The sequence below is a fragment of the Canis lupus genome, chromosome 34, assembly GCF_003254725.2.
Source record: "Canis lupus dingo isolate Sandy chromosome 34, ASM325472v2, whole genome shotgun sequence".
Classification (NCBI taxonomy): Eukaryota; Metazoa; Chordata; class Mammalia; order Carnivora; family Canidae; genus Canis; species Canis lupus.
In genome coordinates, this window is record NC_064276.1 from 18,506,996 (window position 1) to 18,521,284 (window position 14,289).

At 41.5% G+C, this 14,289-nt stretch overlaps 1 protein-coding gene across 5 annotated transcripts in view; it reads right to left on the reverse strand.

Moving 5' to 3' along the window:
- IGF2BP2 (insulin like growth factor 2 mRNA binding protein 2) overlaps nucleotides 1-14,034 on the reverse strand; it is a 155,061-nt gene extending 141,027 nt beyond the window's left edge. For 3 of the 5 annotated variants that reach the window (XM_025451414.3, XM_025451415.3, XM_025451413.3), the window contains exons 1-2: nucleotides 13,724-13,999; nucleotides 12,100-12,160 (exon numbers count right to left, since the gene is read on the reverse strand). In XM_025451414.3, coding sequence (XP_025307199.1) covers nucleotides 12,100-12,160; nucleotides 13,724-13,901 — 239 coding nt within the window. In that variant the 5' untranslated portion in view covers nucleotides 13,902-13,999. Of the gene's footprint in view, nucleotides 1-9,935; nucleotides 10,013-12,099; nucleotides 12,161-13,723 lie in introns of those variants that run through there. The other 2 variants (XM_025451412.3, XM_049105740.1) reach the window with 2 other exon arrangements.
- Between the last annotated feature and the right edge of the window lie 255 nt (nucleotides 14,035-14,289).

Sequence of the window (14,289 nt, forward strand, 5' to 3'; positions counted from 1 at the left end):
GGTGTGATCCTGGAGACCCGGGATCGAGTCCCACATTGGGCTTCCTGCATGAAGCCTGCTTCTCTCTCTGCCTGTGTCTCTGCCTCTCTCTCGCTCTCTCTGAATGAATAAATAAGTAAATCTTAAAAAAAAAAAAAAAAAAAAAAGTAGGGATGCTCTGCTTGAAGAAGGGGCAAGCGGTCCAACCTGCTTGGACCTCCTGAAGCAAAACTTACTGTTGAAGAATGAGTAGGTCCCCTGTCACCAGACTCATCATTCTTCAAAGTTAGTTGATTCTAATGGCTCTGCTAAGAACTGGAGTGCAATCATTGGCTAAGGAGCTCCCTAGAAAAGTTCCCGAAGGGCAAACCTTCAGTGCTATTGATTATAGAAAAATCCATAGATTTAGTAGTCTGGCATGCAGATGGCAAAGCAAACATTTGTTACTAAAGCAAAAGTGACAGGCCATTCTGCAGGAAGTGGATTTAGAAGTAGCAAACTTTCCTCGAGAAAGAGCTTTGGGGATCTGCCGGAATGCCTGAACAAGGAATGGACTCAAGGTCCAGAATTATATACCATTGGTCAGGTAACTTTCAAACTGTTTTCTAAAGCAGCAAACCCCTTTTCTGAACCAAATTCTAGACCGAACTCCAATACATAAAACTGCAGCAAATACAGCTGTTTTCTGATTGAAATGTAGTTAAGAAGCCAGGATCTCCCATGTACATATATCCACTTCTTCCTTCCCATAAATCTGGCATCTCCTCAGAATCCTAAGCTTTCGTGGAACATAGTATTAAAAGTACTGCCATGGGGAATAAAAGAGGACTTTGGCTTGGCGATTTTTTTTTTAAAGATTTATTTATTTATTTATTTATTTATTTATTTATTTGAGAGAGAGAGAGAGAGAGAGCGCACGCACACATGAGCAAGGGGAGAGGCAGAAAGAGAGGGAGAATATCTCAAGCAGGCTTGACTCCCTACTGAGTGTGGAGCCTGATGTGGGGCTCTGTCTCACAACCCTGAGATCATGACCCAAGCCAAAACAAGAGTCGGAAACTTAATTGACTGAGCCATCCAGGTGTCACAGGCCTGAAAATTTCTAAGTCCAGTATTAACACCTTGCTCATCATCATAAACTAAAGCCACAAATTTTCAATATTACTGAAAAATTATTATTTTGAAATCATTAAAATAGACATGTACAGCAAACCATTAATACATAAATCAATGAACCAAAGAGCTAACTCTTCCCTGCCAAATCTCCTAAGATGTATAAAAAATTACATTAGAACCAACCACCTGTTCCCAGTCTTTTATAACCCTTAAAACAAAATGTCAGCTTCACTTGCCTACTTCATAAAACTAAATCCCTGTCTTCTTTATTTAAAACTAAATAACCAGCACCTTTTTCATCTCAAATCTTTTGTAAATTAAAAAAAAATGAATGTAAATTGTTTTTAAATATTAAAGGGAAAAAAAATTAAAAGTATTCATCGACTAGTATTTTATTCTTTATTCCTTGAAAGGAAGGCTAAATCCAACATTTTAAAATATCTGAGCTTAGGGGTACCTGGTGGGTTGGTGGTTGGCGTCTGCCTTTGGCTCATCCCGGGGTCCTGGGATGGAGTCCCACATTGGGTTCCCGGCAGGGAGCCTGCTTCTTCCTCTGCCTATGTCTGCTTTTGTGTGTCTCTCAGGAATAAATAAATAAAATCTTTTTTAAAAAATTAAAAAGTAAAATATCTGAGCTTAAAACTTGGCTTCTAAAGACCCTTGTTTCTAAAGATCATCCTTAGTAGTGACAAAACTCAGTTTTCTTTTTTTTTTTTAATTTATTTTTTATTGGTGTTCAATTTACTAACATACAGAATAACCCCCAGTGCCCGTCACCCATTCACTCCCACCCCCCGCCCTTCTCCCCTTCTACCATCCCTAGAAAACTCAGTTTTCAAAAGCTTATTTTACAAATTTAGTGTCTATTATTTGAGGATATCACTATTAGTATGAAAAGGAAGGGAGAAAAAGTACAGCAAGATCCAGTAGAAAGGCCAGATTATTTATGCATCCACAAAATTTTTTTCTATCCTTCAATGGCATTTGGGGGGAAAATAAAAAGATGTTTTCCCTTTACAAAGAATAAATACAATTACACTTTAGGGGGGAAGAAAAGTAGCCTAAATTTTCAACACTGGGAAATTCCTTCCCAAATTTTCAACTCCTCACAAAAGCCAGCAACGTTTGACCTCCCTCACCAACCACTGATGAGTGAGTATGTGTGTCTGTGTGTCTGTCTGCTGCACTTTCCCAGTAAGTGTATGCCACAGAACCATACATTCCAACACATTGAGCAAGCGCACACACTCCTCCCTGGCTTCCCCAAACTCAGCCAGTGAGGGGGCACTGCACTGGATGCAGGCCTGCACACCAGGCACCTTCTAGCCCTGGCCATCCCCAGGGAAATGCAAAGGGCAAGAGGGGAGAGAGGGAGAGAGGGAGAAAGAGGGAGAGAGAGGGAGAGAGAGGGAGAGAGAAAGGAAGTGGCCAGTACAGGGCCTCATAGAAAGAAATGTAAAACCTTTTGTGGGGCAGGCCAGCCACATACTCCTAGAGTTTTTAAATGTCAAAGAATAAATTCTGTGAGATTCGCAGTTCTGCTGTCACCACTGGAGTCCCTTACTCTTTTCTATACCCTATCAGGGAGTACCAGTCTTTCCCCTGTGCTCTGGAATTAGAGACTGCATGAGCTGTATGACATAGTTCACTCAGTCACCAAGCTCCTATGGCCACCTAGCTCCTGTCCTCCTTCCTTCCTTCTCTCCCTCCAAATATCTTTCTCTCTCTCCCTTTCTTCCTTCCTTCTAATTGAAGAAGCCAAATCGTATTTTTTTTTTACTGTTAAACCATTTAATCATCTCTGATTCTCTCAAAGATGCACAAATATTTTACTCCAAAATCTTATCCATACAACTATGAAGAAAAACATTCATTTTCCAAATATGCATTGTTGAAATTACAAACATCAAAAGAGACTCAAGTAAATGGTCTCCACAAAATACAGTTATAGCCTGTCCTCACATAAGTTTTTTTCAAAATATCTTCTATTTTGTGAATTGGTTTGAGGTTAACCTGTCTGCAAAATCACCTTTTGATTATGAATTTTTTACTTTGCTTTTTGAAGAGAAAAAGTAAAGAGAAGATGTAGCAAGATAGCAAAAATGTCTTCTCTGATAACATTTTAAGCTCTATTAGAGGCTACTGAGAAAAGTTATTATTTTTTAATCATAATGTTCATAAGATTTTTTTTAATCAAAAAAGCACAACGTCTATATCTAGAAGCAAAACTTCTGTCTCATTTCATTGATGGTATAATTCTATCTTACATCTTGTTTACTTAAAAAAAGTCACCAATGTACTGTATAATGTTTAAGTGTTGTATCAAAAAGAACATATACATCTTTCTACTCCCTGTACTTTCACTGACATTTTCATGTGTCAAAAAGGTTTAAAATTTTCTGACGTAAGATGAATCATTTTATGGAAAGCGATTTGTGAGAATCCCAGATTTTCCTTCTCTAGACCATACACATTTATACACAGATGAAAATGAAAGCATGCCAAACTTTGTGTAACATTCTAGGTCCTAAACAAAAAAGCCTGAGTCTTTTTACAGGATTTAAAATATATATGTATCTGGCCCAAAAGCATGAATACAGACCCTCTCACCACGCTGCATATACATTATATTTTTTACACTTCATTTCTGGCCACAACAATTCTTAAAACCATCTCTCTTTTAAATTACTAATGCCTCTACAATAGGAAGGACGGCTTCAGAAAGTGTCCTCAAATTATGACTAGCACTTTTAGTTGCTTTTCAATTATACTAAATTAGAAATAACTAAACTTCAGCCCCGTATCTTCCTCAGCATACCCATCCTCTACATGTAAATTTTATTTCTTATTCTGAGTTGGGAAAAATAAAGGTACTCTATAACCTATGTAAACATTATCACAACTCCTGCTTTACTGGTAGGCTGCTGTTGCTATATTCAGATAAGGAGGAGAGCAGGACAGCAAAGGTGATAGGACCACTGTCTCTTTGAAGCAGGTTTGGGCAGGTGGAAGGAGTTGTTGCTTCTGAGTCCGAAACCTTAAAGCCCTATCTATAAAAGGGATGATGTACAGCTGTCTCCCGGCTGTTGTAAGGATACAATAAGATACCCAGAAGGCCCAGTACAGGGCCTAGCACAGGATCTACCTCGTAAATATTAGTTACCTTCCTTCTCCATCTTCAGAATCAGAATTCCACAGAACGTGGAACAGAACCCTTACTCCAGACTGTACTAACTTAAAGAAATGAAATGTGTGGGGAGTTGGAAATAATCTTCTTACCTATTATTTATTTTATTTATTTTATTTTATTTTTATTATTTTCTTGATAATGCCTTCTTTCCTCCCACTACCACCATATACATGATAGTACACAAAAGGTTTTTTTTTTTTTTTTTTAAGCTTTATTTATTCACGAGAGACACAGAAAGAGAGAGGCAGAGACACAGGCAAAGGGAGAAGCAGGCTCCCTACCGGCAGCCCCATGCGGGACTCATCAGGATCACGCCCTGAGCCGAAGGCAGAGGCTCAACCACTGAGCCATCCAGGCGTCCCAACTGTACACAAAAGTTAAAGGTAACAAGAGGATAAACGTAGGAAAAGTTTATAATTAAGGGGAAATGAAACTATACTTCACATGATTAGTTATTTAGTGTATGTTTTTGAGTGATTATATCATTAATGAAGACCTCTGAAAACTTCATGGATGCTATCCTACTGATACTCATTCCATCCCCACAGAAGAGGCCAAATGCCATGTTCTGTACAGAAAGTGAAGCAGAGAGACACCAAATCTAGGGAAAGACCTGGCAGTCTCCAGGAAAAAAACCAAAACACAGTCCTGACCTCCAGCAGTGGGTTGGTTAAAACCCATGAAGAACCCACCCAAGTGATTCCTTGAGCTAGATTTTCCTTTACCACAAGGCTTATAGTCTTGACCAGGGGTACAGCTCACTGCCTAATGTGTGTGGAGCAAGATGTCCGGAGATACGTCTTTCCTGGCAGTGTTCTATTTCATAGCACAAGGAATGCAACCACTGAAAAAAGCAACAAACTCCAACCCCACTTCTGTCTATGGGCAAGCATGGTGATAGGAGGAGGGAATGCTGCTGGTAATGTTTAAATTGCCTCTGTTTGTTTCTAATTATTTTTGTTTCTAAAAAACTATAACAAAGTACAGATCACTCAGATTGATGTAAGAATAAGACTGCAAAAGGGTCATTCACGAACAAAACTATTTTCATGTATTTCCATCACTCTTGAATGGCACCCTTTAAGCCTTACAACACTCTTGACTGAATTCTTTAATTTAAAAAAGTGTGGGGAAAAAAGTTCTCAGCACACCGGACTGGAGGATCAGAAGACCCGGGCTCTAATGAGCCCCAGCCCCCAGCATTACTATTCAAAAGCCACGTGGACTTAGGCAAATTATTAAATCTCTCTGAAACTAAGTTTCCTCATCAGAAAAAAGGGGAGAATATTACTTGTCCTAACTGCTTCACATAATTATTATTTGGAATAAATGAAATAATGTGTTGAAGAGGCTGGGACATCATGAGCACTATATGAGTGTAAGATGCAGGCACATAAAAATATATGTATCTCCCTGAGAGAATGCTACTAGCATTATTTACACACCAGCACATGGAATCATGAAACAATCTTTCTGTTCACATTTAAAACAAAAATTAAAAAATCCAAGCTTTCCCCTAAGGCAAATTCTCATGCACTGGCACATATTAATTATATGATAATGAGAAAAACTGAAAACATTCTCATTGCAATTGGTCCCATACATACTTTCCTGGTCATTAGGTACAACATTTCTTATGATACAGGTAAATATCAGAAAGTCTAAAATATGCATCAGAACTCTTCATTTTCATTTACTGGACTTATTAAAACACCTATTTTATGAAACGTTCTTGACAGTAAAAAGAATGAGGAAATTCTTAGTAATGTTCACATTTTAAGAATAAAGTACAGAATAGATAAATAACAAGGAAATCAGGGAAGAAATAAACAAAATGTATCTCAAAAATGTAAGCCTATTACATAGTGAGAAACAGAGGCTTGGGAAGGAGACATATATCTATTCAATGATGGACACTGGGTTAGCTCTTAGATTTGATGGCCTGCTATTAGTGTAAAAGCATCCATTTTCTCTGGTCTACTTAATCTTTACCTCAATATGCCGTCAAACTCTAAACCAAGTTATAGAAACAATTATTATATCCTCCTTTGCCTCTGGAAACCAAAGCAACAGAATCTGAATTTTTCTATAAAGGAAAATAATTCTTCTTCACTATTTTATGGAAAGACCAAAGTACATGATCAAAACAGGAAAAAGAAAAACCTTAAAAATAATGCTCTGAGCACTCTGCAATTTTGCTACCCAAAATAGAACGCATACAGTCCATGCCACCAAATGAAAATTACAAGTTTGTAAGCAAGAAGTCAAATTATAAAGTAAAAGATTTTTTAAGATATTTTAATGATGATAAATGGGAGGACAGACGGTTAATCTTTACTTGTAGGTGTTTGTTGTTTATTTGCTACTATGTTTTCTTCAATGATAAGTGTTCTGAATGACTACCCAAACTGATTGGACTTGAATTTCTCTGTAAAAAGGATAAACTTTGACTAATAAATTATTTGGGCATGTTTTGTTAAACAGAATTATCCCATCCTTCAAATTAAGTTAATCATAACTTCTGAGAGATTACACTTTTGACTAAAAGTTTCAGAAAACTGGTTTTTAAAAACTGACTTAGCCAAGCCACATCACTCTCTTCTTCAACACCAGAAAGAACAGTGAAGACATTCTGGTGGCGTGTAGGTGAAATTTTTAGAAATATATTTTGAAACTTATGGTTCAACTTTTTTAAGTCTCCAAAGAAACCAGTTCAATATTTATGCTTCTAATGAAATTGTCAGAATACTTCTGCTGTACAAAATAATATACTGTCTTTCACAGTACAGAATTTATAAATGAAAATGTATATTCAAATCTTGAATTTTCTAACATTTATAAAAATGGCTTATGAATCATCAGAGCCTTCACAGAATCACTGAGCTAACTCTATTAGTGAGAGGGGATATCTTAACAAAAAGAAGGGTAGACTGTGCATTGGATAGCCCTTACAGCAGCAGCTCCCTCACTGCAGAAGTCACTACAGGTGCCCAAGCCCTGGCTTCCATAAGGTTAACCACCTACAAGAATTATGCATCACTCAAAACAAATACCAATTCCCTTTGTTACAAGGTTCAAACACCCAGCAATTTTCATTTGCCTTGCCTAAATCCAGAGCAAATGTTGCTCAATTAAAGATTTCCTCCTCTTCCCTCTTGATACCATCTGTCTGAAACTACTGTCCCCCCACAAAGCACACATGCACACAGACACCCATGTGCACACACCCCACTGAATCACAGAGATGACACACTTAGCTCAAATAATATTCTCTCACAACTCTAACCAATTGCTCATCTACTTTCGAGAATTTCATTAGAAGACTTGAATGAGTGATTCAGCAATAGACAACAAATATTTAGAGAGTTGAGAAGTATCAAATATGTGTAAAAAGTTTCTGTAGAAATCTGATTTTCATAGTTTTGACTTTTAATAAATGTGCCCAAGTTACTATGCTTTAATGCACATTTCAACATTATTTACATTCCCCCAGCTGAAAAACTGGAGCAACCTCCATAAAACAAAAACATTTACTCAAAATAGTTAGGATGTTAATTTTGATATGCAATTAGTTCTAAATCAGCTAATGTCCTTTAAAAAAAAATTCTTTCTAAAGAAAATACATTATACCACCATGTATAAAAAGGTATTGTACAAATACTAATCTCTCATCTTTATGCAATCTCAGGTTAAAATAATAAAAAACAAAACTCTGAGACCATCTCTTACTGGCCATAATTACAAGGAAACACTATTTTAAAAAACAGCATTTGACAAATGTATCAAACATCACCAAATCTCCTTTTAGAATTAATGTTTAGATGTAGCCATTTAATACTTTTATAAATTGCTATAATACGAATATAAAACTGAGATGAATTTGACAAACTGGAAAATCAAGTACTACATAAAAAGTATTTTGATTTGTAGTTTTCAATGGTTTTTAATATTTAGCTAAATAACACAAAATCAACATCAAATGAGCAGTCATTTAATATTTGTAGGCTACAACTTTAAATCTACATTATCACTTGAATTATCAATTAATTCTTTTCTTTACTGCTTCTATTTCAATTCTAATACTTATCTCTTAAAGGTCATGAAAATGTGTAATTCTTTATGATATTGCCTAAAACCATATGAAAAAATTACTAGCTTTTTTAAAAATGGGAAACTAAACGTCCAACCCAAAGCCAAATCATAAACTACCTCAGTTTGACATGTATTTTACATTAATATATGTTATAGCCAGCCACACATGGACTCTATATAATTAAATTCAAGCATTAATTTTTAATTCAACAAATTCTTTAATTAGAAGGCTACCATATGATTTTAACCTAAAAAAGTCTTCTCTGTTGCTTCAAAATTAAAAATTGATGCAGCAAAAGCCTTTGTTGGGGGGAGAGCTTGAGGTTGGGTGATTTTTTTTTTCTTTTTGGTATTTAATTCAACTATACACAATGTAGTACATACAAGCAAAATACAATTGAGATACTGTTTTCTTTAACATTCCTATAGGAGACTGAATTCATTTGCATTGGAGAGAACACAATTACTGATTTTTAACTCATGAAAGACAAATTCATAGCTTTTTCCTACACTACCTCATAGTATTCACACCATCTCAGTGAAAGCACGTCTAGCACCACTTGGTTACTTCCTAGCAGTGGGCAGAAATTGCATTTTTCAAAGTTTTGTTTCTCACAGAATCATTCAACTTTAGTTACAAAGCACATTCAGGTTAGCGTATGTCTTGGCTCAAAACAATTTATGTGATGTGTATGCGTGCATGCATGTGTGTATAGATACATATGCAGATATATGTATATGTATTGAAACCAAACTCTCTTCAACATCAAAAATGAAATTTCTGTCAAGGAAGTTTCTACAACTTTTAACAGAATTTTAAAGTCACTACAGTTTTCTTCCTCTTGAAGCAATCTTTGATTTATATATACTACCAAGAAATATGAATAGAGAAAAAAAGATCCAAAGGTTTTTATTCAACAGAGCCTGAAACCAACTTAGAAAGTAAAAAAAAAAAAAAAGAAAAAGAAAAGAAAAGAGAGAGAAAAAAAATTAAAATTAAAAAAAATAGATGGTTTGTCTATGGTTTGCATTACAGTAATTTGCATCTAATAAGAATGAAACACATGTGGCAAAAAGGAAAAAAGAGTTTTCTACTGATGACCCTGAGAAAATAATGGTTACCTAGTCTGTCTACTATAATAGCACATATAAAAATGATGCTAGAATTGTATTTAACAAAAGATCCATTGGTAAGCAAATGGCATGCCAATAATTTCATGACTTAAGATAAAAACATCTCCTCCCAAAGTATCATTAGCTTAAAAAAAAATCTATTTGGAATGCAGATACTAAAAACTCATTCTTGAAAACAGAAAGAAATCAGAACAATATAAAGAAAATGAGTACTCAATTGCTGAATGATCTTTAAGCAAGCAAGCAATGAGGATGAATTGTTTTCTTCACATTTTCACTTCAACTAACACAAAAACCACATATAGAACTGACTTAACGCTGACAAATTTACTTCTAACTTGTTAAATTTCATGGAAATGCAACAAAGGAACACCAAAATAGTCACCATATAACATAAAAGCTTTGGTTTCAAATGTCACAGTACCCTGCTTTTGAAAGCCAGCACCGTGGTAGTGCCCTGTACATGAGAACATCCAGCTGCTTCATCCCAGGGGTCTGAGCTCAGTACACATCGCCAGGCATTAGCCATCTCTCCCTTAGCCTGCAGTACAAGTAACTAATTCCTGCATTTTCAACCAATAAAGGAAAGGGGAAAAAAAAGAGTAAAACCATCCAATCAGAAATGATGCAACCCTCTACAGCAGCAGCTTATGCATACATTTGGTATGTCAGACGTCTTCAGGGTAGTGAATCACACACAGCGCATTTTAATCTACCTCCTAGGTATTTCATATCGCCCACATGTTCAAAGAAATTATGTACTAATAGGGCTGTAGAGGTCCTAGTTTGCTCTTTATTTAATTGATATTAAAAATTTGGGGCATGCTTTTAATTCTGAACTCTAAAATAAACACAACAAAATTATTTAAATAACACTCTGGCTAACAGCAAATACCTCTTCATTTTGAAAGAAAAATATTTAGAAGTTTATTTGTGAGAAGTCTTAGGAGATGTTAATAACTTTAGAGAAAACAGTATTTCCCTTACATTGCAACATGAAATACTGTACTTTGCAACATGAAATGACACATTAAAGTTAAAACTCGGGTGATCTTTATTAATTATAACCCAAAAAAGGACTCAAAACAGCTATGCAGCCAACAGAACTAGGCACTTATACGATAACAGCCCATCAAATGTTTTAGGCGGTTCTTTCAAACCTTGTTCAATATATTCATCAAACTTCCAAGTGTTGCATGAAGAGCAATTTAAACTTACACTAAGTACCTAATATATCAGAAAGCTTCAACTTGGATTTCTCAGGCAAAAAAAAAAAAATTATAGAAAAGCACACAAATTAAAATACTTAACTGGAAAACCAGTTACACACTATATCTGTTCCTAGAGAGAAGAACTAGCTTACTATTATTACACATGAAACTGCAAATCATAACTTTTGCCTTTTTTTAAAAGGCGTTCCCTTTGTGATATGCCACAGAATCATTTGCAAACAAAAGATATCCTGTTGCTTAGTTAAAATAAAAGTATCTGAAAACGTGCCCACAATTTTCAAAAATCTCTTTAATAAAATAAGTATTTACAAAATTAGTACAGTTTGTTTTAAAATCTATTCAATCCTGGCACAAATCAAGTAAGTGGTCACACTCCTGAGTATCATAAATTGTAAAGGTGGTAAATCAAAGACTTCACTTAGTTTTCAATCCAGCTACTTAATGACTAATGGTGAAGAAATGTATGTGAATGGGATATAAACTAAGTTACGACACAAGAGAGGAAAAAAAAAAAAAAACCTAGAATGAGTAATAAAGGGCCCCAATTTAAAGTCCACAATACACTTTAAACAAAGATGTTCTCCCTCATTCTCTCCTCATAGAGAGATATTTCTCATGTAGGCAAATCACTGTGGAGAAATCCAACTTCCACCAAACTCTTTACGCCTTCATTAACAACAGTGCACTTAAATATAACTATAGATTTCACAAAGATACTTGGTTAGCCTCAGACATATCTTAAAAGCAACAACAACAAAACGCTCAGAAGCAACAGTCAGTAGTCTCAGTGACTCAAAAAGTCTGGCTTTTTAACTACCACCCAATGCAAACAACCTACTTATTTAGAGTGCTATGCAAAATACTGACCCCTTACTGAATTATTTTATTATTCAACGCTAAGCTATCTAAAAAAGAAAACTAATTAATCGCGAAGTTTAGTTAAGCAATTTAGTTGACAAAGTAAATATTTACTCTTAACATCTCACAGGAAGTCTTGACAAGCATTTGTTGCCACTGTGCTGGGGGGGGTAGGGCTGGGAGTGGGGGGGTGGGGGGTGGGAGGCAAGTTTTGATAAACAAGTTTAACGGTCCCAGCGAATTTCACACAGCTAGGGTTCGCCACCCCTCACCCCCAATAAGGCACCAGATATTTTCCAAAGTACAGTAAACACCTTATATAATGAAAGTAAAAAAAAAAAATGTAACTTTCTAGACTATGTTATCTCCACTAACAAAACAAACAAAAGCCTCCCTTTTTAAAACCACAAAAGCACATTAAAAAAAAAAAAAAACGGAGCGTATTTCTGTATTTACACGTAAGCCCTATCACGAAATAACTAAGCAAAATATATTTACCTGAGCTTTTTAGAGACTGAGTAATCAACTTCCATGATTTTCCCATGCAATTCCACTTTACCTTTAAAACAGAAATTAAAGCACTCAGAACCTTCCTTAGATCAAAGCGGCGGGGGTCTAGGAGGGGCACGCACAGAACTGCACGCTCGGGCTCCGCCTTCGGGCGCCCTCCAGGGGTCTCCTCCCCGCCTCGAGCTGGGCAAACTTGGCTCCCGGTGGGAAGCAAGGTGGGCGCCCCGACTCTTTGGACGAGGTGGGAAGGGCGCGAGCCCGGATCCGACCCCAGGTATAGCTGTGGGTGGCATTACCGGAAAAACAAATTTAATAAAGAGCGGCGCCAATTTGAAAGGATGAGCTCATTTGAAACTCAAGCTGCAGGGCTGGCGCGGCCCCGCTGCTCGCCCGGCCCCCACCTCTCCAAGCCGCTGACCCGGGCCCCGGAGGCTCCGCTGCGCCCCCCTCCCCGCCCTCCCCACCCCGCGGCCCCGACGAGGCGCACCGGAGCCCCCCCGCCCCGCCCCCACCCCGCCTCCCCCCCGGGGGCCGCCGCCGCGGGCGCCCGGTCCCGGCCGGCTCCGGGGTGTCACCTTGGCCTGGCGGCCGCCCCGCCCCCCCCCGCGCGCCGGTGGGCCGGGGGCTCGGGCCGGCCGGGGCGCGGGGGGCTCGGGGGGCGCGGGCTCCGGCGGGCGGGCGGCGAGCGCGGCTCCGAGCGGTGCGTGTGCGAGAGGGCGAGTTGGGGAGTGCGCGCGCGCGCCAGTGTGTGTGTGTCGCTCTCCGTCTCCCGTCTGGGCTCCGGCGCTCTCGCGGGCCCCCCGGTCGCCTCTTTCCCGGTTCTCAGCCCGGGGCCCCCACCGAGTTGAGACAGGGCACCTCGTAGAAAGGTGCTTCTGGCCGAGCGGGAGGCGGGGGGGCCGGCGGCGGAAAGCCCCCAGCCCCGAGTTCTTCTCAATAAAATCGGACAAAAAATTCAGAGAAAAATAGGAGCGCTTGAGAGACGAGCGAGAGGGGACGGCGGCTCGGGAGAGGGACCGAGAGCGGGCGCCGTCGTGCAGGGGCCGGGGCTGGGGGGCGGGGGGGGGCACCGAGACCCCGGAGGGGACCGTCAGGGCGGCGCCGAGGGGGCTCCGAAAGTGGGGGGCCGCGGGGCGCGGTGGGGAGGGGGCCAGCGAGGGGCGCGCGGCTCCGGGGGCGCGGGGGGCGAGAGGTCCGGGCACGCGGGCTGTGCGGGGCGGGGGGGGTCCCTGACAAAGGGGGGGCGGCAAGGTCAGGGGACAGCGGGCACGGGGGGCTCTCCGGGGATGGGGGTGGGGAAACTCCGGAGAGCGGCGCGGGCAGCCTGCGGGAGGGGGGCGCCCCCAGAGCGCGGGCGAGCCCCGGGCACCCTCGCAGCGGCACGGGGGTCGCCCCGGGGCTGCGGCCGGGAGCGCGCGGGGCGGGGGGGGGTCCGGCGCGGCGGGGGGAGGGGAGCGGGCCGGCGCCGAGAGTTGAGGGTCTGGTGCGGGGAAGTGAGCGTGCGGGCGCGGGAGCCCCCGCCGGGCGCCGCCCGCAGGCTCGGCCTCCCTCCGGGCGCCGTCCCGGCCCGAGCTGGGCGAGGCGGGGGGAGGGGGCGGCGGCGACTGCTCACCCGAGAGGGTCTCGATGGCGCGGATGGCCCAGTTCTGGTCGGGGTAGTCCACGAAGGCGTAGCCGGACTTGAGCAGGACCTGTCCCGCCAGGGGCAGCTTCCTGTCCCCGAAGAGCTGCCGGAGGTCGTCGGCGGTGACGGCGGGGCTCAGGTTCCCGATGTAAAGCTTGTTCATCATCCGTCTCTTCCCCGAGAGCCCGCGGCTCCCCCGGCCCGGTACCCGGCGCTCCTCGCCTCCTCCGCTGCCCTCGTCTCTCCTCCTCCTCCTCCTCCTCCTCCTCCTCCTCCTCCTCCTCCTCCTCCTCCTCCGCCCCCCCTCCCCGCCCTCCGCCCGCCCGCCCGCCACCCACCCCCACCCTCAGCCTGGCTCCCCCCACCGCGGCCGGCCCGGCCCGCCCGGGGGCAGAGGCGGAGGCGGGGACTCGGCGCGGCTGCCTCCTCGGGGCAGAGTCCCGGGCCGGGCGGCGGCGCGCGGACAAAGCGCTCTCTCTGCCTCCCTCTCGCTCGCTCTCAAGGCGGTGGCGGGAGGAGGAGCAGCGGCGGGCGGCGGCAGCGCACCCCGCGTG